Source organism: Lagopus muta, chromosome 5 (assembly GCF_023343835.1).
Source record: "Lagopus muta isolate bLagMut1 chromosome 5, bLagMut1 primary, whole genome shotgun sequence".
Taxonomy (NCBI): Eukaryota; Metazoa; Chordata; class Aves; order Galliformes; family Phasianidae; genus Lagopus; species Lagopus muta.
The window spans coordinates 32,382,386-32,408,969 of record NC_064437.1 but is presented as its reverse complement, the minus strand read 5'-3'; the positions used below and the strand labels follow the sequence as shown (position 1 = coordinate 32,408,969).

The following is a 26,584-nucleotide window of genomic DNA, read 5'->3' as shown; positions in this document are numbered from 1 at the left end:
ATAAATGTTCTTGTAGACTTCTGTGAAATGGTTTTCTTATCTATCTATAAATTCTCAGGTAAATAATGGTTTACTATCCCTGTAAAGGGAATGGTGGGCAATATTACACGGAAAGCTTAAATATAATAATAATAATAATAATAATAATAATAATAATAAAAGTGACTTTTCTTCTGAAAGCGTACTCTTTCATATCAGCAGAAAACAAATTTTAAAGACAGAGGCTCTTTTTGTTGTTGTTCTGCTTTCAGACTTTTCTGTCATTTGCTGGTTGGGTAATTCCTCCTTCATTGACACTTCTGAAATGTCACATGAAATTGGGGATGTATCATAGCAATGGAATACAGTTGGACTGCATAAAGAACAAGAGTTGTGTCCAAATCCTGACATAGGTATGAGCATAGTTATTTGATTGTTCCTTTTTTTTTCTGTCTGGGTGGTGGTGATTCGTTGTGCCTCTTCACACGCACTCAATTTGCAGCTGGGAGACTAAAGCCAAGTCCAGGCTAAGCAGTCAGGTTTGAAGAGTTCGGAGAATACAACATTAGTTTTGTGCCTTTCTTATTGCATGAGGTGCACGAGGAAAATCCAAGTTCACTGGCACTGTTGTTTGTGTTTTTGTCCAGGTGCTTCTCTGCAGTAAGAGAGGATGGGTAAGCATCAGTAAGTTGTGCTATTTTCCCCCTTCTTAGTAAGGAGAAAACAGATGCGTGTGGTTATTACAGCACACAGTAGATGCCTAGGAAATACTGAAAAATGAATAATGCAAATAGCTATAAGCAACGTTTAGGTGGGCCTTTTGTAATCTTAATAATCCAACTTCAGAGTATGATAATACAGGCACCTGCTGCTCCTCTCTGAACAGTAGGCAAACAGGCCCTAGGATGGCTCCAAATTAAGCTGGAAACATTCAAGTCATGCAATTCACACCTTCAGTGGCCATTGCCTGATCATGGTGTTCCCAGCAGAATGCTTGATCTGTTTCATTATTTATGAGTTCTTGAGTGTTTAAAGTGTAAATTAGACTTTTCTAAACAGAAAACCAATAAACCTTAGTGTTAATTTGCTTGAGTAATGGCTGAAGGAATTGGAAAGTAAACAAAATTTGCAAAGGCAGTGTTTAGTATGTATTTGTGATCTGACAAACTGTGAAATGTGCCTGAGACCTCTAAAACCGACTGCTTGAATGTTCAGTTCTCCCAAAGAGATGTGATGAATGGGCAGCTGCCCTTCTCTCCATCTTTGCAGTTGTGTGCTGAAACCCTCATTTTGATCCAGTAATGTGCATTTGTATTTCACTGATCGAAGACCTATTTCACACACATGCCTGCTTCCTGTTTATCGATGTTGCCTGCCTGTCTTGAGATCTCAAGTCCCACCCTATTTGCACCATACCAGAGATGTTTAGTTTTTGGAGATGGTTGTCTTATTTTGAGAGCTAAACCTAGCCAAAGCCTGCCTTCTCCTTAGCGACAAAAGTCTGCATTTACCAAGTATGTCTGCCAAAATCTAAGTGGAAATTGGATGTTCTTATCTTTTCTGCCTTATGGTAATAGAAATATGGTATTATTTCAGAAAAAAAAAAAAAAAAAAAAAAACATAAATGGAACTGAAATGAACAGGCTCTTTGACTCAGATATGTACCCTATGGGATGCGTTTGGGATACGTAGGATGCAAGTGTGATCCTAAGGAGAGAGAGCCAAGTCAAGGAGTAGGAAGTGAAGGATTTTTGCTTTCTGGCTATCTTCTAACATTCTGAAGCTTTTCTCACTTGAGAGTGCTGGGAACCCCTCATTACTCCAAGCTGGCTGATTCTTCCTAATTTGAAGTTTGGGGACGTGTAGGTTTTGGCATTTGGTAGGAGGAACCAAAAAGCCTCAAGAGGGCCCTAACTGCAGCCCTCCTTGCCCCAAAGCTCAAGGAGCTCAGGGCTCACTCTTTGGAGATCCTCATTCTCCTAGGGGGATTTTGTAGGTTCTTTGCGTGCGTTTAAAGTTGGCCAAGGAAGCCACAGTGCTGGCTCCTGCTTTTCTGCATGCGTGATGTGTGTATGCATTGAAAGCCTTGTCATGTGTTTCTAGCCACCAGGAAAGTCCAAGAAAAGTAAGGCAGGTCTCTGCTGAAAACCTGTTTGTATTGCAGCAGCATTTGTCAAAATAGACTAAGAATGTGTCCAGGACCTTAAAAGTTGTATTACCAGAAAATGATAATCACATCCTTATCAAGAAAATGACTGCAAATATAAACATTTTGCTCTGAACCCAAATATGTTCAGGGTAGGGACTGTGGCTGGATTTCTGTGTGCTGGGACTTCCCAGATGGATGTCACAGAATCAGGACTCAGTTGCATGCACATGGGCTTTGCTGTGTCTGGGATGTGTGGGACATCCTCACTTCTGAGGAGCTTGACCATATTGCACAGGTGCAGTACGTTTAAATTTGAAATACATTTAAATCTGAAGCATGTGGTGCTAGAAAATAGTACATGCGTCCTGGCTCTGTGATCACACAGCTGAGCCTTGATTCTCCTTTGTCCTGGCTTGGCACCTGTTTGGCAGGTGTAGAGTAATATACTACTGTTTATTAAAATGGTGTCCATAAAATAAGAAGGATTTGAAATAGAAATGAGATTGGTATTGTGATAATATATTTAAATGGGAAGGCTGGATACCCTTGGGAACATCGCTTCTCTTTTAAATGCAAATCATTTTGTTTGCTGGTTCCTAACATAATAAACTATGTACATAATCAGAGATTTTGTGTTCCCAGGAGCTCAGTTCTAGCTCAGGTATACGTGAATTTTACTAATATACATATTTTTTTCCCCAGAAAAAGTACCAAACAAAATAAAGCCAGGAGTTTGCAACATGTAAAGGTGCAATAAGCTTATTTTCTGAAGTGTTAACTTTTTCTTTCAGTGCAAAAGCTGGTTTGCTGTTTTTAACACTGTGGCAAGAAGCTTCCAAAATTCGTTACCTTTGGGTAATTTCAGTGTCACAACACATGGCAGAGCACAGTTGGAATTCTATGAAGGTTCCCTTACCTGGGCACCTTTTGCTCCAGGGTTTATCTGTAGCTGTTCTCTGTTATCTCTGACTGTTCAGTAAGGGAAAGAGTAACTTTCCAGTTGTGGCATACATAAACTTGACCAAAAGCAGAAACAGACCATGTGTGCAAATGGAAGCAACACTGGCCATTGTTTCTACTGAGTCTCTCAAACCACCAAGGTAATTCAGAGTTGGAAGTGATTTCCTCCAGCTGTAGGGATATTTTCCTGATGGAATTCATCTAACAACTTCCTAAAGACACCCAGTGCTGTTGGTCTCTTCTAAGAAGCATTATGATCTTTCCAGAGCTTAAGGATGAGGAGCTCATACATCTGGCTCTTCTTTCAGTCCCTAGCTCCAGGATTGCCATTTCCAAACTAGGGGTAGCAACAGCCAAAGTCAATCAGCTTGTATGTCAGGATAATTGAATGAGCCCTTTGAAGGGCTCATCCACCAAGGGGGTAGTGGTATTGATGCACTTCCTTCCTCAAAGGGTGAGTGAGTCACTAAGGTTCCAAATAACAAAATCCTTCAAGCATTTGCATTCATATGTATCACAGAATCACAGAATTGTAGGGGTTGGAAGGGACCTCCAGAGATCATCGAGTCCAACCCCCCTGCCAAAGCAGGTTCCCTACAGCAGGTTGCACAGGTAGGCATCCAGGCAGGTCTTGAACATCTCCACAGAAGGAGACTCCACCACCTCCCTGGGCAGCCTGTTCCAGTGCTCCGTCACCTCACTGTAAAGAAGTTCCTTCACACATTTGTGCGGAACTTCCTATGCTGCAGTTTCTCATTGTTCACTGTGTCTTAAAATAGAAATTGCCTTCGATAATTGCCATTGCCAAGGTCTTCTGGGAAGTGAGACGAGTAGCAAAGCATGTGCTGGAATAGCCCCAGGACTTTCTATCTAACTGCTAACTGTCATATGTGCATTTATATTATTTCTGAGCTATCTTGTAAGAAGAATATTTTTGTATTATTTTTAAGTTTCCCAGGCACTGTAGCCTGTGTATTTTTTGTATTGACTGCCTTTCCATTGTAGGTGTGGATACTCTGTAGAGTAACATTTCTTGTTAATGCTAAATGTCTCTCTGTCTGTACATGATGTCTCACATGAGAGCGGTGGTCTGCGAATACTTTTTCAAGGTTGGAAGTTTTTGTATAGGTAATGGAGAATCTTGTAACCTGTTTTTAGTCACATTCACAAAACTAAAAATAGAGCACAGACGAAGCATCCAAATATAAAATCTTGGAAATTGTGCTGCTGTAGACATTTTACCCATGTGGTTGTCAGAGCCTCAGCAGCCCTCCTGGGAGATGAGAGGGGACTGGAGGCCCTGGAGTCGCCAGCGGCCCCTGGCTGTGGGAACCAGGCTGTCCCATAGCCCTGCACTGCCCTTTGATCAGTCCCAGCTCTCCTGCTGCTCTGCACAGCCACAGCTCACAGTTGCTGCTCTGGAGAGCAATCAGAATGTTTGTTAGTTGGTCTTCAGTTAGCATGTCAGTGCTCTTAGAACATGTGCAGTTAGCTCTCTGGAAGTAGTCCCATGAGGAAAATATAATCACTTTAATCATTCTGTGCAGTCATAGGCTTTTAAGAAGCTTTTGAAGTAGAGTTTGTGTGATTTGTAAATGTCTCAAATGTCTCTTTTATAGCTGTCAAGCCATTAAGCCTTTGGACAAGGGAGATCTGGAGCCAAGGAGCATGTGGATGAGGGAGTTACAACTCACCTTGATTTGTCAAATTGCAAGTGCAGTTGTGATTAGCAAAACCTGTGTTGTGTAGTGAGAGGAAGGATTCTTGTGTGAATAGATGAGAAACATCAACAACAACAATAACAAAAAGAGCAAAGTGGCTGATTCTCACAGTAGAGGATAGTCACTAGTGAATTCCTGTAAAGCTGCATGCCAAGACCTGATTATTCAGCATATTTATAAATTTTCCAAAAGCATGGGGACTGGGTTGTCTGGCAAGGGTGTCCAGAGAAATTTTTTAAAAATAAGCAAACAAAAACAACAAGATGGGAGAATGCAGAGAACTTGATGATTGAGTGAGCAGGAGATGCAATGGCAGATATAAAGTGGTGATGCACAGAAATGAGAAGTGGTGCCTATCAGGCAAAAAGTTGTTCACAGCTTCATATGTGAAGGTGGCTGTTGAGGTGACTGTTATCAATCTGAATAAAATGCTAAAAATTATAAGGAAAAGATCACTTTGTCTTTCAAAGAGTCATTTTGCCACTAGGTGAATGTATCTCTTGAACACTGTGTGTGGGTACAGTCAAGATCTTTTGAACGAGGACAAAAGAAAGCTGGAGGAAACCCAGAGAAAGGAAGCAAGAATGATGAGAGATGAAGGGCAGCCATCTTCAAGGATCAGATGTGTGGGCTGGGATCCTTTGTCTTCTCTGAAAAGAGGTTAGAGCTGTATACATTTATTGACTAGCATGCACTGGAGATACTGGAGGATAGAAAGATACCAGGTTACAAGTTCAGAACAAATAAGAGAAACACAATGCTGAGTTTATCTGTAGAACGCCTCTCAAAAAATCAGTGTTTGATGGACTTCTTTATTTTACCTTTTGAAATCAAAGTCCATCCAGGATTGTTAGAGATGTAAAGGTTATTGGAACAATCTTCCAAGGTTACAAATAGTAAGAAAAATAGAAATGACTCCAGAAGAAGAAGTTTTAGAAGGTTTCTTCAGGAAAAGAAAGACTGATTTGTAGTGCAAAAATCTTCCTTTCTGTTGCAGTCTCTTCATTTTGCTTTGCCAGGTGCAGTAAAAAGTCATCAAACATTTAGTAGAGGACTTTTCAGACCATGGTCTCATTCCAAGGAAGACATTAATGTGGTTCCACGTTGCAAAAATTCTGCTAAATGTAGAAAAAAAGCCTTCAGTGTCATTTAGAGGCTCTGTCCAGTGGCAGCACCGACTGAACAGAATGTGTGTAATAGATGGTTTGAAGCTGGGGCAGTGGAGGTGCTCAGCTGTCAGTGCTGTGGGTGGGCATGCACAGCAGTGTGCTGAGCTGGTTACAGGAGAGAAGTGAAATGTTGGAAACTGGTGTGGGCACTGTAGCAGGAGGGGGGAAGAAACCAGTGCTTGCTCATGTGCTCTGGGCAGACTGCTGTTTCTTTTTCCCATTTACTTTAGGTTGGTACTGTAATATCTAGGAGTAGCACTGTGGGTAGAGTTCGGGTCCAGGCTGGTTGGAGCCCTGGGTAACCTGACGTAGAGTGAGGTATTCCTGTCCATGGCAGGGGTTGGAACTGGATGGACTTTAAGGTTCTTTCCAATCCAAAAGGTTCTGTGAGACCATGACAGTACTGTGCAGAAATGCTCTGTTCAGAAGCAATACGTACAGCCAATCGATAGACAGAAGTAATGAATTCTGTTGGAGAAATAATATATTGCTGTGTTAAAAATCTACAAACTTGAGTCAGTCCTTGGATACCAGCATGCTTTACCTACATAATTTAAGTTTCTCAGTACTAAGAGGCCTTCTGTCAGATGCACTTGAAGAAAGGGAATAGAAGATCAACATCAGCAGCCTCAGCATGGGGCCCTGTGGTGACCTTCCCCCAGAAAAACTTTAAAGGAGGAGCAAGAGGACCCCCTCGGAACCAAGCAGCAATCCTGCTGCTGCATCCCCAAGCATTTAAAAAAAAGAGAACAACTTCTTTCATGTTTCCCTTTTTTAAGCTTTCAGAATTCATTGTTGTTACATCTTTCCCATGTCTGTGTGAGGAACGGAGAGGCACTTGTTTTTGTCTGAAATGCTTCTTCATTATCATAATTTTTCAATATGCAGCCTTGAGAAAATTGTGTAGGATTTTACATGAAGTAAGTTTGCAAATTGTAAGGTTTGGGCCCAGCCCAACGCCCAGCTCCCCCAGTCCTCAGCACCGTTTGTGACAGGGCAGTATCATCTCTGCAACCTGTATTCTTTTTATCTCTGTCCCCACTCCATCCTTTGGCTTGTTTTTTTGTTTGTTTTTCTTTACAACTGTCAGTGCCGCTGTGTGACCCAAACTCTCCACTTCACTCTTTGCTATGCCTTCTTCTGGACTTCTTCTGGACTTCCATTTCTCTTTCCAGGCTCACTGTTTATATGTTTACCTCTTGTGCATCCTCTTAAAAGGGGAGCAAGAAAAGAAACAAGTTGATTTAGGTTTGCACAACTAGAAAGGCAAGTAATTAAGTGTTTGAATATTTAGTGAGTTCTCATTTGACCTTTTCCTTTACCTCTTACTTTTCATTCTCGCTATGATATTGTGTACAGAGTGAATGCTGTGGGTCAGGTGTTTCCTGTTCATGTATGAGTCATGAAGTAATGAGGATATGTTGTGACTCTGGTCACATTGGTGAAGCAGAGGGGAGGCATTGTGGCTCTTTATGTCCCACAGGACAGGCATGTGTATGATCTCAAGTAGCTGTAATCCCAGCACTACTGCCTTTCCCCCACGAGGAAGCGTCATCCATCGTTTTACCGCATCCTTTCATCTTGAGGCAGGAGTTAGTGCTACACCTATGTCATTGTTCTGTCTAGGATGAATTAAACCAAAACCATGGATCAGCTTAGACTATTGTGGACCCAAACAGGCACTGTGCAAAGTCTTAAGGGTAGACCTTTTCCTTGTAGTACTTAGATTATTGCAGTTACTTGAGGTGCGAAATTGTAAGGTTTTAATGGGATGACCAGGAGTAGAAGTCTAAAACCTGAATGGCCTAAGTCATGGGCTACTTTCATCTATGCTCTGTAATTGTTTAGAGGCTGTGGCTGCATGTAGAGCCTGGAAGAGAGGAAATGGGCCAGGAGAGCACAGAAATAATCTTGAAACAACCTTGGAAACTTCAGAGATGTCTGCTGGTGATGTGAAGTGAAAGAACTGGTGTTCTGTGATCCTAGATGTGGCTTTGCAGAATCATCTTAGATTTGTGTCCATTAATCTACAGCATAGATCTAAGTAAGTTGAGGGTAGTGTTCAGAACTTAGTTTTGCAATACAGTTTTATTTTTCTTTTGACTTCTAATTTATCATAATGTAATTCATCCTTATCTACAGACATGCACCTGGAAATATAGAAAAATAAGTTCATAACCCAGATTTTGCTATGAAAACTATGTAGAATATCAAGCTATCAAGTCTAAGCTTGCTCTCCACAGCAGCTGTCTCCGGAATTCCTCATTTCTACAGGGCTTCCAATTCTTATTATTCTTCCTTGGTTGGTTTTATTTCTTTGTTGAATGCACTAAGTGTGGGGAAAAAAAACAAGACTGTTTTAGAAATTAGAAACGAGTTATCTTCCATCTGTTGACTGTTCTTTGTGCTTGACCTTACTGTAGCTCGAAGAACTGAGTATGTGTGTGTATATGCCTTTGAACTGATATCTTTTTATCATTTGTCTTTTGTAAACTGATCTCCTTTCCCACAAGTCAATACGTAGTATGTCGTATTTCTCGTTTAATATACTTGTGCCTTTGTGTGGGTACAGTGCGTAGGATAGCTGACTCTTCCCTAAAGTCACTTCTTCCATATGAATTTAGCATGCATAATTCTCTCAGGCTAAATATTGCAGGCTGAAATATTCACAACTTTTGTTCCAGTCTGTAGAAAACATCATGTTGTTTTTTTTTTTTTAATGTAAATTCCCCAACATGTTATTGGACTTGTTATATAGACTTGATTAATATGCTGAAATGAAAAATATGTTCTGCGGAACAGCAAAATACTATTTTTGATTGTGTAACCTTTTCATACATCAATCAGTTGAAGTAGCTGCTAATGTAATTCGGTGATATCAGAGGTTAATCATGCTGTTGCAAGAGATTTTAGCTTTCTGTCAGCTTAAAAAATAGCAAGTTTCAGACTTTTCTTAAAGGAAGGAAAAATACATTTGGATGGTCGAAACCTGAGGCTGTACTTCTGTCTCAGCTTCAGACACTTCTCTTCAAGCTTCAGCCATGTAGCTTGCAAGCACTCAGTCTTTTTGCCTTTCTGTCAATTTTCCAACTTGTAGTTGGAGGCCCATCCAATATGGACCTTGTGAAAGGCTCTGTGCTTTTGTCCACAACAGCGATAAGATTTGTTTAGTTTATATTTCGTATTTTGCAAAAACACAAGTTGCCTAATCTGTCACTGTGAGATGCAACTCATGGTCACCTAGTCTAATCATCTAGGATATGAAAATCCTCAGTCTCGCTTGCAGGCATGAAGTCAGGCCTCTGCATGCTGCACTGCTGCACCCCTTTGGTAGCATCAGTGTGGCAGTGGATGTGCTCCACATGCCTTGAGATCAGTGGCTGAGGAAATTGAAACCCTGCTCCTGTGACTCCATTACATCTTTTTCATCATCTCTTCAGGTAGGAGAAGAAACAATTCTTGGAAAAAAAGCCAGAAAGGCAGAATAGGTCACAGGTTCATGAAGGGAAAGTCCTGTTGAAGTCAGGGAAGCCAGTGACTGATTCTGTGTAATGTTTTTTAATTTTAGCAAAGCTTTTCTTGCTGGCTGTCTTGGTATCCTTCTGGACAAGTACATACTATGATGGGTGAATAACTGGCTGCTGGGTCAAACTCAAGGATAAAAATATACAGTAAATGGGGTTCCATCAGGCTAATGGCTAGTCACTAGTGGGGTTTGCAAGGCTCCATTCTGGGGCCACTTCAGTGTTTAATTGATAGATTTGAAATAATTCCACTGAAAATAAAGAACCTGGTTTATTTATTTATTTATTTTTTGTTTTGTTTTTGTTTTTTTGTTATTTGTTTGTTTTTTGGTAGTGTTTGGATTTTGGAAACTGGCACAAATGTAACTACTGAAAGCTAAGCTCTGCAAATTTTATTCAGCTAGGTCCTGTTTTCTGATTCATGTGTTGGCATGAGGCTTATTCCCAAGGCAGTCATAATTCACTGGCTCTTTATAAAAAGAGCTTTGCTGGAGTATTCAACTACAGAAATCCTAAGGTGTGTCTTTTAATGAGAAAGTTCTCCACGAGCACTAAGGGTCTGCTCTTTCGAGTAGAGTGTAAACAGCAAATTGTGTTTCACAGCTTCTGCGTCTGAGTCTCTTATAATGCCATTCCCATGAAAAGATCACCTTCTGCCAAGATTAATGTGTACAGAACACTTCACTATTATTTCAGTCTAATGCAGATTTTTAGCGTTTCTGATTGCTCTCAGAGGTATAGTGTGCTGTAGAACTATTGTCATAATATTTACAAGTAAAACAGCAATGCTTCATGATTTTTTTGTTATTGCTATTTTCTTTTGTAACTACCTGTCAAGTAATTCCTAACAAGTGCAAGTAGCATTCGTGGGTAAACATCATTATTTCAAAAGAATCGTTTTACACCTGAAAATAGCATTGTTCTTTTTTTGGTAGATTGTATCTGTGTTTGTTGTTGTGGTTGTGGTGATGTTTTCCTTGTTGCTTTTAGCTAGCAATTCACTTGACTTTGATCCCTTGAGACTAATCCCATTCTAATCCATTGCCAATTTGTATAATCTTCCCACATGACTCCTTAGTGATCATCCGGTGTCAGTGGCTGTGAAGAAGCACTCCAGTTCTGGTCTCCACACACGATGAAAAGCTGTTCTACATATTGCTTGACTTGTGTTGATGTGAAATCTTAATTTTCACATCAGTCTTTTCTTAATCAGCTGGCAAAAAAAAGCCAGGAAAAAACACTAACTATAGCTTTAGCTGTCCTTATCAATGACCTGTACACACAAGACCGAAAGGAAGAGAACTGTGCTGGAAGATACTAAACGTTTGTTTATCTGGAGTGTAAATGAGATATGTGGAATGGGCGTTTATATGGACCCCCTCCATCCTCAGTGTGATATGCAGGATCCTTACTCTGGTGATCTCTGTGGACTTTGAACAACCATGCCCCAGGTAGAGTAAAAAGGAAATTCCAATTTAGTTCCAGGAGAAGATATGCTATTTTTCAAGCAAGGTAAAGACTTGATTTCCTCCAGAACATCGTTCAGGCTTTTTGCAAAAAGATTATGAAAGTTATTGTGTTAGTGCATTGCAGATATTAAGATATGTGTTTGCTTTTGCATGTACAGTGAGTGTATGGACAAGTTGTCTGTACAGTCGTCACAGAGTCTGCACGTAATCAGATTCTTTCCTAGTAGTTTAGCCCTCTGACATTTTAGCCAAGGGCAGAGGCAGGATGTAAGAACTGAAGCAAGTTAATTGAAGGAAAACACAAAAAAACACAGCTATGTTGGATCATACATTATAGAAATAATACTTAAAAAAAAACAGTTTAAAAAGACTTACTGGCACACTACTGTCTCTTGATGAGAGAGTACGAGTGCCTTATGAATACCTGAAGAAAGCCCGATCTGTTTTGAAGAACAAAAGAATTGCTGTATGAAAACCAAACAGAAGTATTCTGTTAAATTGAGCAGATAGCTTTTATGGAGGGTAACAGGGGAGAGAGAAATTGAGTGCAGAATTCAAAGCAGCGAGGTCAATTAAGTAGCAGTATCTTACTAGAGACTATACAGAATTCATCATTACATCAAGATTCTAAGTTGGTTAAGTATTGAAAAGAAATTATGTAATTGGAATAGCTTTTTTCAGCCATGCTAAACATTTGAGTCATTGTTTGATTATTGGAGCCGTTCCTTAAGATTGAGTTTGACATAAGCCAGTTTTCTAAAAACTCTACAAAGGAGGGTGAAACCTCCTTGGAGCAACAAGTCAATACTGTACAAAAGCTGCTTACAAGGACTGCTGCAAAAGTAATGCTGTCTATTTTATTATGTTGGCCCATGACATCATAGGTGAATGGTAGTGTTATGGAAGTAGAGGTTGGACCTTCTCACCAATATTCCATTTTGTCACCATGTGACAGATATCAGTAGAAGAATGATCTGACAAAGTGGTGTCTGATGTGGAAGTACGTAAGAAGCAAAGGTGTCAGTGAATTCCTCCATGCAGAAGAAATGGTGCCCACTGATGTTCATCAATGCTTGCTTGAACATTTATGGAGTGGATGTGAGCACAGTGAGGTGGCGGGTAGTATGTTTAGCAGTGACAACAGCAATGTGAAAGTCAAACCATGTTCCAGAAGGCCAAGCACAACTGTCACACTGTGAAATGAAGTGTATCTTGATGAGCTGATCTGTGTGAACAGACTGATGGTGGTGACTATGTTGAAATAAAGTGTTTTATAGCTGAGAACTTGCTTTATCAAATAGTGTTGCTATGTTCTTTGTGTCTGTTGTAACTTACATTCAAATAAGGAGAAGGCATTATTTTTTGAGTGACCTACATACAAATGGCATGTAGAATGTTTGCTATATTCTACTGTTTTGCAACCCTTTCCTCCATTTTGAGGCATTGCAGTCCAAAGACGGGGCCAGAACTTAGACTTAACATTTAGGTTTGAACAGAAAGACTGCAAGAAATGGAAGCACTCAAACCATTATGGTGACAGTGGTATTCATTATCTTGACTTTTTTGGGGGGAAAGGCTGTTTTTGGCGCACCTTTTATTCAGACAATCTTTAGTTTTTATTGCTGACTTTTCTTTGCATTATCATTGAGGGCATCATATAATAATGAGGGCAACATATAGACTGGTGGATTTTATTAGTAATCGAACATAAATGCTTAGAACCATTGCAGTGTTGGCAGTCAGCTTGTTTTTCGTGGTGAAATTCTCTTTCTGTTAAAAAAATAATGGTGGTGATCTATGGGAAGCTGTATGCTGCTTCAGTTCCACTAGTTTGAGGTAAAATTGTACAGAACCTGTTGCATGAGAGATCACATCCTAAAACTGTTTTTTCTCACATGGCTAATGATATTTTTCTTCTGACTGGAAGACCACACTTGTTCTGAAATTGCTGATGTTTGATGGTGTTCTTACTGTCATCTCTAAAACAGGACTTTCAAAATAATTGAGGAACCCTTACAGTTGTGTTCTCCTTAATAAAACTGGAAAACAATAAGACCAATAATTAATGTTACTGTTGATATAAATACTGTGCTTTCCCATCTGAGGCTCCGCAGTGGAACATTTCTGGTGGTCAGTAATGCTTAACGTTTAGAAAGGAAGTTGGAATTTCACAGGGGAAATCATGTGTGTCATGGATACTGTGAACTGGCTAGACAAGCTGTTGGGCAAGACATCTAACGGGCAAGATGGGACAAGAGTAAAGAAAAAGAACGTTATGTACGTTGAAAAGATGTTTGGCATTAATTAGTACCACTCTGTTCTTGTAAAGCTCTAAGAGAGCTTTCTGTAACTGTACCTTTTCTCCTTCTCCTTGGTGTATCACTCTTGCTATGGAAAAGTGCATTCCTTTGAGTTAAGATTGGGTAATGATTAATTGATGAAGAAAAAACTCATAATTTTAAATAGGTATTCCTGGTGGATCACTTCTTCAACAGAAGTTATTGCAATTTGTGTTTTCTTGTAGTACTGTATGAAAAAACTTCAGTGTCAGAGGCAGTTTTTCATTACAGATAATAAGGCTCAGGCTTAAACATCATTCGAGTCATAAAATACAGCTTTCTAACTGAGGTTTCTGGTATTTTTTTAGTGTTGACATTGTTATCAAAATACATAAAAATGTTAATGCATACATAAAATTCCTCCCTGTGTGCCTTTTGTTTTTGCAGGCACTATCCTGGTTGACAATATGCTGATCAAAGGGACAGCAGCAGGGCCGGACCCCACCATTGAGCTCTCCTTAAAAGACAACGTTGATTACTGGGTGATCCTTGATCCCATCAGCCAGAGGCTGTACTTAAACAGCACTGGCCGAGTTCTGGACAGAGATGTAAGTTTGGAGCTTTTGGTTTGTTTTCTTTTCTCCCCTAGACTTCATTTTCTGAATCTGTGTATACTTACAGGATGATCGTGAACATAAGAATTGCTGTAATGTGATGTGTTGTCCCCAGATGACTGCAAACAGAATCGATTGTTTGTTAGAACGCACTTAGGAGCATGGTGAAACTTGGTCATGAAAATTACATGTGGCAAAGACGAGAGTAAAGACAAGAACAAATGACCACGTATTGGCAGAAATAGATACGGAACCAAACTTGATTGTTTGTTGAATTAGGAGAATTTTTGCTTTGCTACTTTTGTCTGGGAGGTGAAGTGCTGCTCGCTCCGTGTCCGTTTTACACTTAGTGTCTTTTAGCAAAAGCTTGCTCTAGTTGTGTACAGCTTATGAAATGGGAGAAAAAGCAATGGAGCTGTATATACTACAATTCACATCTAAAACTTGATGTGCTCAAATAAGAATCTGCTAGTTTAAGGGGAGGTTGTTTGTGTATTTGTTTTGAAGGCAGCATTAAATTGGTGTGGTAGCTTTTTCCTATTAGCATTAGATGACTGTTGTTAGGCCACATTTTTTTTTCTTTCTAAAAATACGAAATGAGAAGGAGTGTTATCATTTGTACCAATTTTTTTTGAAGGAAATGCTTTCTAAAACTGCAGATACTGTTTTACTGTTACGCTGAAGCATATACTACAATTTAGAAGCTGCAAGAAAAACTAACAAATGACTGTAATCAACATGGAAAGAGTGATTCAAAGATCATGTGAAGTTCTCCTTGGAGTGCATCAGTTTGTTTTACATTATCTTGATAATTGGTTTGTCTTCTCCATTTAGTCTGAGGCGTTCTCAAAAACAACATGTGTTGTCCTTTCCATTTTATTTTATTTTATTTTATTTTAAGCTTATCTGAATTTAACTGGGCTTAAAATAGCTTTCATTCACAAACTTTTAATATGTGAAGCGAAGGTATGCAGCACAAAACATAGCAGAATGGACGTGATGGGGTGAGGAAATCCCAGTGCATCAAGTGCCAAACACCCAGCTGCCTTTGCAGCAGCACTAGTTCAGTAACAGTCTAGCTAAACTCATAAATGCTGCACATCATCATGAATAAAGACACTTTAGAGTGTTGTTCTGCAAGTGCAAGATTTGGGCTCAGATCACAAGGAAATGAATGGACAGTATATGTTTGCTTAATTTACATAAAGTTAATACTGTTCTTCCGTTTGTTTTTAAGGGATTATTTCCTCATTTTTATAATGAACCAAAACTGAGAAAAGCCTAGTATGCAGAACGAGGATTGTATACATTTTGATCCCTAATACTTCAATGCTGAGTAAAATTACTTGTGCTTGTTTAAATGTGTTAGAATATGAAAAGAAAAAATGTAATTTAGGATAACTGATATTTTGGGTGTGATCCCCACTGTACCTGACTTCTGGGGTCCCAATCTCAATCAAGTTACGTGTTAAAGAAAATGAAAACAACCCATGAAAACTCAGCCTAACGGTCACTGAATATGTAAACCTTATACCATGGACTTGATTAATATGGCTCCAATCTAAAGGTTGTTTCCAGCCGTCGAAAGCAGAGCTGTACAGAACTCCCAATGGCGTGTGCAGTTTTTGTCTTTCCTTTGCTTGTTTAACAAAAGAAGCTGTGTTTCTCATTCCTCAAGTGAAAATTACACAAATCCTAGTAGTTACAATAGAATTTGGGTTTTTTATTAATTCAATCCTTAAAATTCAAGTTTTGATTACGGAGCAGAAATTGGAGTCTCAGTCACAAATGGAGCATATGTGATTGCATGCAATACGTCTGGATTCTCTTCCCATTTTTCTGCTGTAACCCTGCCTGTCATCTCTCTGAACCAGATAACCTGGTCTCATTTTTTTTTATTACTTCTCTTGAAAGAAATTTATTAGATTCCATTGATTGATTTTCACCAAGAATGACAATATATTTTCCAAACAGAATCAGATAGAAAGACATTTCAAGACTTTTTTACCAAAGCTTCAAGTGCTTAGGAAGAATGGATCGAGATGAATTAGAGCTGGAGAGGAAGCAAACTGCCGCGGTGTGTTAGAATAATTTGTCCCCAGTGTGATTAAATATATATTGTGCTTTTAGGTATTTACATTCATTGCTTGTAAATCATGAAAACAACATGTGCTCATTTAAAGACCTGATTTTATAGCTAGGCACTCACCAAGCAGCGATTACATGTAAAAACAGCCCTACACTGGTCATACCTCAGCAGAGACAAAAAAAACTGTTCTTTTTTTCCACGTCTTTATCAAAAAGACCGAGCGATGGTTGCAAATCCAGAACTTTGTAGATTTACTTATAGACTGCTACAAACAGATGTGGTTTTTGTAGGTGTTACTAAAAGCAGCATTTAACCTCAGTTGTGTTTTAAATATATTAAAATGGGTTAAAAATTGTGTTCTGGAAGCTTGCAAAGAATGTCAGCTTGAAAAATAGAAAAGATAATGCTCAAATCTTAATTTTTAAGTTACTGACTATATTTGACGTGTTCCTACTTTTGTTGCAAGTAGAACCATCTCGTAATTGGATGCAGATTTTTACAGCAAAGAGAACCAACTCCCAGATAAATGCTTATGCTGTACCTAATTGCTGAGAAAGCTGAGTCTAAGGAGATGAGGGAAGAACAGGTTTTCGTGTAAGATCTCAGCAGCAGCATAAACCCCCTTTCTTTTCCCATGTCTATCGACTCTTTAAAAACTGATCAGTCTAAAGGGTGAAGAAACCATATGGTTCTAAAACCCATTGTAGTAAAACTGGAAAAAATCAATCACTCAGAGAAATTGTTCCATTTAGAATGAGTGAAAGCGTAATTATGCAGATATATAATTATGGTATAATTGTAAGTCTAGGGATCTCAATACAAAAACCTGTTTGTGTTCTTTGTGCTGTAGAGTACATAGGCATTTTTAAATTATGTTTTTGAGTTGTTTATTCTTTTGAAGGCTCTGAGGTTAATAAATGCAGAGCTTTTTTGTTTTGTCCCTTTCAGTGCATTCTTGCTTTCTGCTGCACATCACATACTAAATCAAAAAGGAAATTTTTTTATTTGAATATTGTGGCGTTCACTGTAATAAAAACAAGAGGGCTTTGGATGGTCTTCACTTAGAGGTGACTAATTTGTTTTTAAATTACTTGATAAATGCAAGTGGTAGGATATTCAATTTATTTCTGACTTGACCGTTCAGTTCAAATACTAACCAATCAGAAGTTAAAATGTGTGGCATTTTCTAGGTTTCAAATAATGATTGAAATGGAATTGGTTATTGAAGAACCTAACAATTATTCAGTCAAAATGTGTGGGTTTTTTTCATTCCTGAGAAAGCTGTGAAAAGCTAATCTTGCTGAGGAATTTTATATGCTCTTTTTATCTTTGTATTAGCACATTCAGTTGGCAGAGCTCAGTCTGCACAGTACAGCTGTGAGACATGGAGGTCTGTGTGAAACACTTCCAGCATGAGCAGTAGTCAGGACACTTGGAAAAGCATTCTGAGTCTAGAAAGACACAGTACAGCATCAAACGTAACACAGACTGAAAGGCTGCGGGGAACCTGAGCAGTGCTAACGTTGGTGTAGCATTTAACTCTTCATTCAGTTCATATTCGACTGTATTAACAACATGTATTTTCCATTACAGCCTCCTATGTCCATCCAGTCCATTGTGGTGCAAGTCCAGTGTGTTAACAAAAAGGTTGGCACCATTATCAACCATGAGGTGCGGATCGTGGTGAGAGACAGGAATGATAACTCACCTCAGTTCCAGCAGCAGCGATATTACGTGGCAGTAAACGAGGTCAGAATTGATTCCTTTTCTTCTTTCTTTCTTACCTATTTCTTATACATTGTTTGTTTGTTGTGAGAAGCCAACTTCTTTCACTTCTTGTTTGAAAGCTCAATAAATGCAGTAGTTTTTAAATCCCTTCATTTGTGTCAATTTGGAGAAATGCAGCACAGCCAGTAAGTTTTTAGCATGAGAGCTACTCTTCCTGATTCCCAACAGTTACAAAGATCAACATGCCTTTCGCCAGAATGCATATAATAGATGGAATTTTGTGAAGCTGTGCCTCAACTGGTTTATGTTACATTTACAAAATATTCTACTGCATTTTGCAACTTTATCAACATGACTGAAAGTAAACCACATTTATTTATGAAAAATAAATGTAGGTCAGAAGTTTTTATTAAGAACCTTGTAGGCTGGTAAAGTTCAAACTACTGCTGTTTATTAAATGGTACCTGTGAATTGAAGTATTTTGTTCTTTTGTTCTAATAGAGTAGAAATCTATGGATTAGACTTGTACATATTATTTGAAGGCTTTGTGTGTTGATTTTTTTTTTTCATAAGCAAATAATATTTCATTTTACTTTAAAATTGCATTTCTTATTCTCTTAGGTATTAAATAATCTGTTAGTAAACAGCACAAAGGACATGTGTTTGCAGTAAATGAGAAGCAGGAACATATGTGTGGTCTTTGAGTACCTGAAGGGACATGCAGGAAAGCTGGGGAGGGACTTTTTATAAGAGCAGGTAGTGACAGGATGATGGGAAGTGATTTTAAGCTGTAAGAGGGTAGATTTAGACTAGGAGAGGGGTGGTCAGTAGGGACAGGGAGGTGATTGTCCCTCTCTACTCGGCTCTTGTGAGGCCCCATCTGGAGTACTGTGTCCAGGTGTGGAGCCCTCAGTACAAGAAAGACATTGAGATTTTGGAAAGGGTCCAGGAGGGCGACTAAGATGATCAGGGGGCTGGAGCACCTCCCCTATGAGGACAGGCTGAGGGAGTTGGGCTTGTTCAGCCTGGAGAAGAGAAGGCTGCGGGGTGACCTCATTGCAGCCTATCAATACCTGAAGGGAACCTACACCCAGGAGGGGAGTAAACTCTTCAAAAGGGCTGACAACAGCAGGACTAGGGGAAATGGATCCAAGTTGAAGGAGGGAAGATTTAGGTTGGATGTTAGGGGGAAGTTCTTTACTAGGAGAGTGGTTAGGCCCTGGAACGGGCTGCCCAGGGAGGTTGTGGATGCCCCGTCCTTGGACGTGTTTAAGGCCAGGTTGGACGGGGTCCTGGGCAACCTGATCTGAATGTGTATGTTTGGTGGCCCTGCTAGGCAGGGGGGTTGGAACGACATGATCCTTGGGGTCCCTTCCAACCCGGGTGATTCTGTGATTCTGTGATTCTGTGATAGATGTTAGGAAGAAATTCTTTACTGTGAGGTGGTGAGACACTGGAACAGGTTGCCCAGAGAAGCTGTGGATGCCCCATCCCTGGAATCATTCAGGGCCAGTCTGGATGAGGCTGTGAGCAACCTGGTCTACAGGGAGGTGTCCCTGTCTATAGCAGCGGGTTGGAACTACATGATCTTAAAGGTCCCTTCCAAACCAAACCATTCTATGATTCTGTGAAGTAGAAGTGTACAGACTGAAACCAATAGAAGGGAAAGACAGGTTTTTTTTTTTCCATCTTCACTTATAGTAGTTAAGAAGTTAAACCAGTTATGTATCTTAGTGATTATTCAGTGTGTTGGGGAGTTTTGGTTTTTCAGTGTGACCCTATGTTCTGTTAGGATCACTACATTGCTTTAAGTGACCAAGAATGCAGGCAGGTGGTGTTCAGGAAATCCAATAGTCCCCAGGGAAAGGAGTGGGGAAGTTGTCTGATCAGTCCTGAACTAATTCAGCTCAAAGTATTAGGATTAAAAATGAAGGAAAACCCAACGTTTCCTTAACTGGGGATATTCAAGAGTGGTCTGAAAGCCTACCTGTGTGACCTGCTGTAGGCAGCCTGCTTTAGCAGAGGCATTGGACAAGATGATCTCTGGAGGTCCTAACCCCTGCAATTCTGTGATTCTGTGATGAAGGAAGCAAGGATTTTCCGTAATTAGAAGTCCAAAAGGCAGAGAGAAAAATGCACCATTTAGAATAGTTTATATTCAGTGGCTTTATATGTTTCAAAAATCTGCACTCGTTTATTTGGATTACTGTTGAGTGAAATGCAATCTTACTCTTGCCACCAGCTGCAGTCTCGATATAATTAGCTACTTTGTTTCATTTTATCACTGTTAGGCTTCTATCTTCTGTGGTGGCACCACTGTGCCATTCAGGATTACCCCCTGGGTTAACGTTCTCATTAACTAACGAGAAAAAAAAAGTTCACAAAGCATCTCAGCCTTCCTAGAAGGTTTCAGTGAATGATTATGTGTTCAGTGGGTTATCCTGCTAGAAATTGGCACTGCCACTAGTGGATTTAACTATGCTGGAGAGGGGGCAAGTGGTGGTTTTCAGTTTTCCTTGATTTTAGATTTCCAGAGATAATCAAAGCTATTTTAATAGTTACTGGCAACTGTAATGCTGGTCAATGGCTGTAAATACTGGGTTTTATTTTATTGGGAGGCTTTTTGGTATCAGAAATGTTAGGTGGTAAATAATATTTTGGAGAAATGGAGTGCTTCTTCTGTCAGATATTGATCTGCCCACAACATACTGAAAAACGTTTGTAAAGGAAGGTGGCGGTTATCTTAATTCCATCGCAAACCCTAGTTTCACATGACTTTTCATGAAGATATTGTTTAAAATTGAGCTTCTCTTTTTCTGAGAGCTTAGATGGAGCTAGATTTGGTAGGGCAATATCCGTCTTGCTTTATAGCTGAGTGTATCTCAGTTTTTTATACTCGGTTAGAAAAGAAGGATGTCTGTACCCAGACAGAGGGAGGACTTTGCAGATTCATTGAATTTTCTGTCAGTGGCCCTTACAAATGCTGAGGTGTAAGCACGAGGAAGCACGCACCATGTTCACGCAGCCAAGCTCCTTCCGCTTGTAGCTATAAAATGTGGTAGAATTAAAGCAGTGTATGTAATGGCTCTTAACCAATTTTCCTTTCCCATTTTCTTTTGAATTCATGCATTTTAAAATTAATGCTACAAGAAGCATCATTGGATGTTTTGGACTTTTCCATATTGTTGTAGACATCTTTCACAGTATCAGGAATAGCATGGATGTAATTTCAGAAATACTGTCATTGCATTTACTTGATTTTTGAAGTCATCTTTCAGTTCAGGAATAGAAAATTTCATGATTATTACCTATTTTCTGGCATCTTAAAGTCAAGCAAAGGAAGCAGTTTACTTGTGTGTATGTAGACAAGTAGATGCAGCTGTTGAGATTTGTGCATATACATGTGTGCATATATCCACGTGTGTTTGTATTTTTTTATTTATATTTATATATATATATTTATATTTATATATACAAATTTAAAATCTCCATTGTCTCTGGTCCTAATAGTCATATTAGGAGGGATCTAATGCAGACACACAAGATCAATCTGCTTGAAATTATTTGATATTTTGCTAACAAGAAAATTAAGTTGTACTTACACTATTGAATTAATATTGTAATTAAACTCTTTGTAATCTTCTGGGTTACGAAACTGAATAGGAAATAATTCAGATAGCTTAGCAAAGCACAAACAGAGCTGTTATCATCTGGGAGCTAAGCTTAGCCCTTTCATCAACATTATCAAGACAGAAAAAATGTGAGCATCTCAGCCAATACCAAATCCAACCGCTATCCACAGCCTTATGATTCCCCTTGTAAAAGCAGAAACTAGTTATTTAAGATTCATGCTAAATATTTTCCGACCACTATAAATACTCTAAAAGGCTATTTCCTTTGTATTTTCTTATATGTATTTATTCATACGAAAATGTCACATCATTATTTAGAAAAAATTCCTGACAAGATGACATTAGCCCAGGGCTACTTTCGACCATGTGTATTAGTGACCTAAAGATATCAGTTATTGCAGTATACCCAAATAACATTCTGACAGGCTGAAAAGCATGCAGTTTTTTTTGAAATGGGGAAGAATTGTGCAACTCAACTAACACTGTATAGGCAAAGGCCCCAAGGGTTTTGAAAACGTGTAGCCTGATACGGGGACTAGAAACTAAAATCTTGTAATGCTGAGACAGAGTTGATGTGGTATCAGGTTTTATTTGGAAAAGTTAGCGAAGTTACCAGAGTGTTCTTTGAAGTCAGTGTTGCTTTAATACACGTATGTACACATTACACACTTATGGTAATTTTTCACTTATAAACCATTATTTTAGGCTTAATTCTTTTCCTGTAAGTTGGCACAGATAGTAAGTCCATGCAAAATAAGTGTAACTTCAGCTGTCTTAAAAGTCTGGCTTTGTGCTGTTGAGAATTTGAACTTGTCCTGAATTTTCTTTGCTTCTGGCGTGATTATTCACACCTTTTTCCATGTGGTGTTGAAATAATTAATCTCGGCAGGTAGACATCATCAAAAGAATATTAGCTCAGAATGATCAACTGTAATTCTGTGCTCTGCTCTTCAGGGCTATGGTGAAAAATTACTCATTTTCAGCTTTGTAAAAAGGCAATAATAAGAAAACTTATTTTCAGGATGTTTTGTGGAAATGTTCAATGTTCTTGTCCAAATCTAGATTCCTAAGAGATATAAATCACATGGAATTAAATTTATAAGCATTAATGTTGCTGGCTGTGGAAGAGTAAGATTTATCGTATACTTTTCCTCTTTGTGTTTTAATTACATTCTTTTGAAATCTTACTTGTTTCTTGTCATCACAGTTCCTTTTCAACACACTGAATTCTCACTGAGATGATCCTTACATTGATGCTAATGCTAATGCCTGTTTTTCTTTATGATTCCATCTTGAATAAGCTCAGAAACTCGCAGTGCTCAAACATTAGCTTACTGTGTTTCTTCCTGTAGGAGATACTTACATTTAATACAGAGAAAAAAAGCATGAGTGTTTCTCGAGGTAGTTACATCTAATAGGAAGTGGGATAAGTGCGGCTCTGTAGGTTCAAGTGGCACTTTTTGGAGCTATTTTTGGAACCTGCTGGAAAGGGGAAGCAAACCAAAGGAGCCAAAGATCCTCCTCCCCAGTGTCCCAGAATACTTGATGTCAGAAGATTTTTCCACCCAATCTGTCGTTTTCAACCTGTGAAGAAATTCTGTTGCCAAAGGAAGCATGGTGTTCAAGCGCAAGCCTTGACTGGTGACTGAAACTTCCTTCTGTCTGTTTTTTGTATAAATATAATCTCAAATTAGCAACTTAAGAATAGGAACAAACTTCTTTTCATGCTGAAGATGTAGGCTTGGTTGCTTCTTCTTGCACGCCTGCTGTGGCAGGGTCAGGGGTGTAGGATTTACTGCTTGATTAGATTATCAATTGATTAATTCAGGTTTTTTTAATGTGGATCTGATTCAGATGCGCAGAATTATAGATGTGGTTCTGTAGAACTTGAGAAATTTGCAGTCTGACACTTAATTTCTTGTGATTTAATTGTTGTAATTCAGGATAGTTGTTTTTTGGCAGATGCAGACTTCACTGAAGATTGGACCATAGAATGTTGGATCGTTGGAGTTTGTGCAGGTTTTGTTCACGCTGGTGGAGGTGTCAGTGGGAAGGTCTCTAGGAGGGAACTTCTCAATTACTTAAAGGAGAGACACTGGGATTAAAATCCCTATGCTTGTTCCAGCTTTTTTGTGTGTCTTATAGAGACCTCTTTAATATTCAGAAGAAAAATATGCCTTTCATTGCCACTGTATGTCTTTATTCTTAAGGCTGCATCTTGTAAAGGGCTGTAAATGCAAATAATCAATTTTAAAACAAGAATAGTGGGACTCTTATTTATGTTCATAAAGAACAGCCATATATATGGTCACGGTGTATACAGTTAACTGAGTTCTCAACTGTGCTCTCCACAGATTTCTCCCTAGCTTTCCTGGCAAGGTTTATATTTATTACTGAGTGTGCTTTCCTAACGCTATTTGTAACCTCATCACATTTATTTTATTTTGCTCTGCTCTGGGAGGACCCCAGGTGGCTCACTACTTTTGGGGTGGCTGAGGTGTGTTGTGATGCTGTTAGAGTAAATTGTCACAGTATGAGAGACCTTGGGGTATAGACATAGTGTAGCATTACGCACAGAGTGCTTCTGAAATGATTACATATGGAATTTGAGGCAAGTAGTCAGATCTTTAAATTTTTCCAGAGGTTGAGCTGCTCTTTGCCATGAAATCTCAGACAGCCTGGAAAACTGAGTAGATGTGTTCGTTTTTTTCCTGTTTTCAGGAATAGTGAGTGATATGGGATTTTCTTCAATCTCGATTCTAATATTTGTAGTGCACAAAAGAAAACGTAGGGAAACTGGACCTCTGCTTGTGAGGTTTGTGAAGGCCTGCGTGTCTGTAGCCAACTACTTTGGATGCAGATCTTTTGACGTGCTGTAAGAGCATGCAGTTGTAATTCTGATGTATACCTCTCTTTCATTTTTGCAGCTGTCTCCTTCGCTATCATTTAATCGTAGAATCATACAATCGCAGAATGGCCTGGGTTGAAAAGGACCGTGGTGATCATGTGGTTTCAACCCCCTTGCTATGTGCAGAGTCGCCAACCACCAGACCAGGCTGCCCAGAGCTGCATCCAGCCTGGCCTTGAATGCCCCCAGGGATGGGGTGTCCATAATCAGTTATCTGCACCCTGTCAGTATCCCATAAGCACAGCAGAGGGGTCTGGTTTCCTACCATCAGTCAGTGCGTAATGCCTTCCCTGCAGGCTGCTGCACCCAGGCAAAGTGCAAAGCAAAGAGTTGCACAGCACTGAGGGTCAGCTCGCTGCCTTAGGAGCAGTTAATAGCCCCGTGGAGCCAGCTTACAGCCTGTGTGTGGGATGATTCCATTGCCTGTGCCAGCAGTAGGCCAGTTTGTAGCCAGAGAGCTACAGATGGTTACCATGCCCTAAGTGTGGATGGTGCAGAAGTTAAGCCCCGTGCCAGTTTTAACTTTGGAATTGTTGTTTTTTACTTCAGAGCTTCAGTATTCGGAGCTGTGAAGATATTTCTCAGAGGACACTGTCAGCTATTAAACGGCTTTAAGTAATTAGCAGGTTTATAAATTGACAACAGACTGGGAGCTATGAATGTCTGACAGCTACCTATTTCCTCCTATACTTGCTTCATGTTATGAACCATTAAGTGTGAAAATTAAATAGCAGTCCACGTTTGCAACAAATGTCCGAATGAGCCATTATCCTTTGCCACTTTCTCTTCATACAGCACTCGAAATTTTTCACACCCTGTAGTTTTTAAGATGTGCAGCAACTCGTGGCAAGGATGTAAACTGGACTGGACCTGCGTATGCATGTAGGGGTCAGGCATTCTGGCATGGTGAGAGGACAGCAGCAAGAGGTACAGCTGTGAATGATGTCTGAGTCAGATCCAGGGCTGTTTGTTCATTTGGTTCTCAGGTGGATTACTCACAAAGCTTTCCGAATATTAGAAGTCAGAAATGTCAGCTTCAGAAAGGGTTGGATTTTTTGTCTTTAGAATACAGAATCATAGACTCACCAAGATTATAAAAGGTGTCCAAGGTCAACCTGTCCAACCATCCACATATCACCAGTATTTCCCACTAACCCATGTCCTGTAGAACAACATCTACACATTTCTTGAACACCTCCAAGGACAATGACTTCACCACCTCCTCGAAGAAAAAAAAAATTCTCACATCTTTGATGTCAGTAGGTCTCAATTTCTTGCAGCTTGCCTACCCTAGGATAGTTAGAAATTGATAAAGTTTCAAAATGTAATTTTGTGAATATTTGGTTTCTGCCAGCAAAGTATTGGAGAAATATCATTCTTGCCTATGTTTAAAGCCATAAAGCTGTGTGCTTTTGTGTGTACAGGTGTTATTTGGTGTTGTCAGTGCTCTCATGAGTGTTGAGTAAGTTCTGTTTGTCTTACGGGTCATTTTAATTTTCCTTCCCAGGTCTGGAAAGGTAGCTTTTTAGTTACTTTTATCTATTTATGTTTACTTAATCAATACTTTTTTTTTTTTTTAATTTTCATCTTCACCTTTTCTAAAACACACGGAGCTACCCTGATGCATAGGATGTGTCTAATAAGGATGGAAATTTCTTTCACTCCATATGACCCTTGGCATCAGTTAAAGCAGGGTCTGAGTATATTGTGTCTAAATGCTTTCTCATTCTTGGTTTTCCAGTCTGAATAAAGGGGAAAAGAGAACAGTGGCTGTGACATACATATTAGAACAGTGGGAAAAAAATGAGTGCCTTTCATACGTGAATCCTTAATCGTTTCTTCTATGCCGCAGAGTTTTAACGTGCATTTTTCTTCCCCTCCTCTTGCAGTTGACTCCAGTTGGGACCACCATCTTTACAGGATTTTCTGGAAACAATGGTGCTACTGACATCGATGATGGTCCAAATGGCCAGATAGAGTATGTCATCCAGTACAATCCTAATGACAAAGTATGTGCCTTTACTTTTTTTCCTTTCTGCATATATATTTTAATATGAAAAACATATGTATCTGTGTGTATATAAATAAATATATATGTATTTGCTTATGATATATATATATATATATGATTTTGAAATAAGGAATGAGTAAGTGGCTGCTGTTGGACATCATAAATTCTAAACTTGAAAACTTACTACCAGTGTAGATTATTCTATCCACCTTGCTTGTCCCATAAGCTCACCCAAATTTATCTTTCTTTTCAATGCCATGCTCTACTATCAGCTATAACACTGAAGCATCAATCATCCCATCTTTTCTAGTGTTGTTCACACACCTTCTCTTTTTTGGCATGTGTTTTCTGT

General features: G+C 39.2%; 1 protein-coding gene across 9 annotated transcripts in view; it reads left to right on the top strand.

Annotated features, from left to right (window-relative positions):
• The window catches only part of PCDH15 (protocadherin related 15), a 678,253-nt gene that overhangs the window by 428,905 nt on the left and 222,764 nt on the right, over positions 1-26,584 (top strand). For all 9 annotated transcript variants that reach the window (XR_007376985.1, XM_048944599.1, XM_048944600.1 and 6 more), the window contains 3 exons: positions 13,698-13,858; positions 17,547-17,702; positions 26,111-26,230. Coding sequence is in view for 8 of the 9 variants with exons in the window: in XM_048944599.1 (XP_048800556.1) it covers positions 13,698-13,858; positions 17,547-17,702; positions 26,111-26,230 (437 nt within the window). In the remaining variant the exon portion in view is untranslated. The remainder of the gene's footprint in view (positions 1-13,697; positions 13,859-17,546; positions 17,703-26,110; positions 26,231-26,584) is intronic.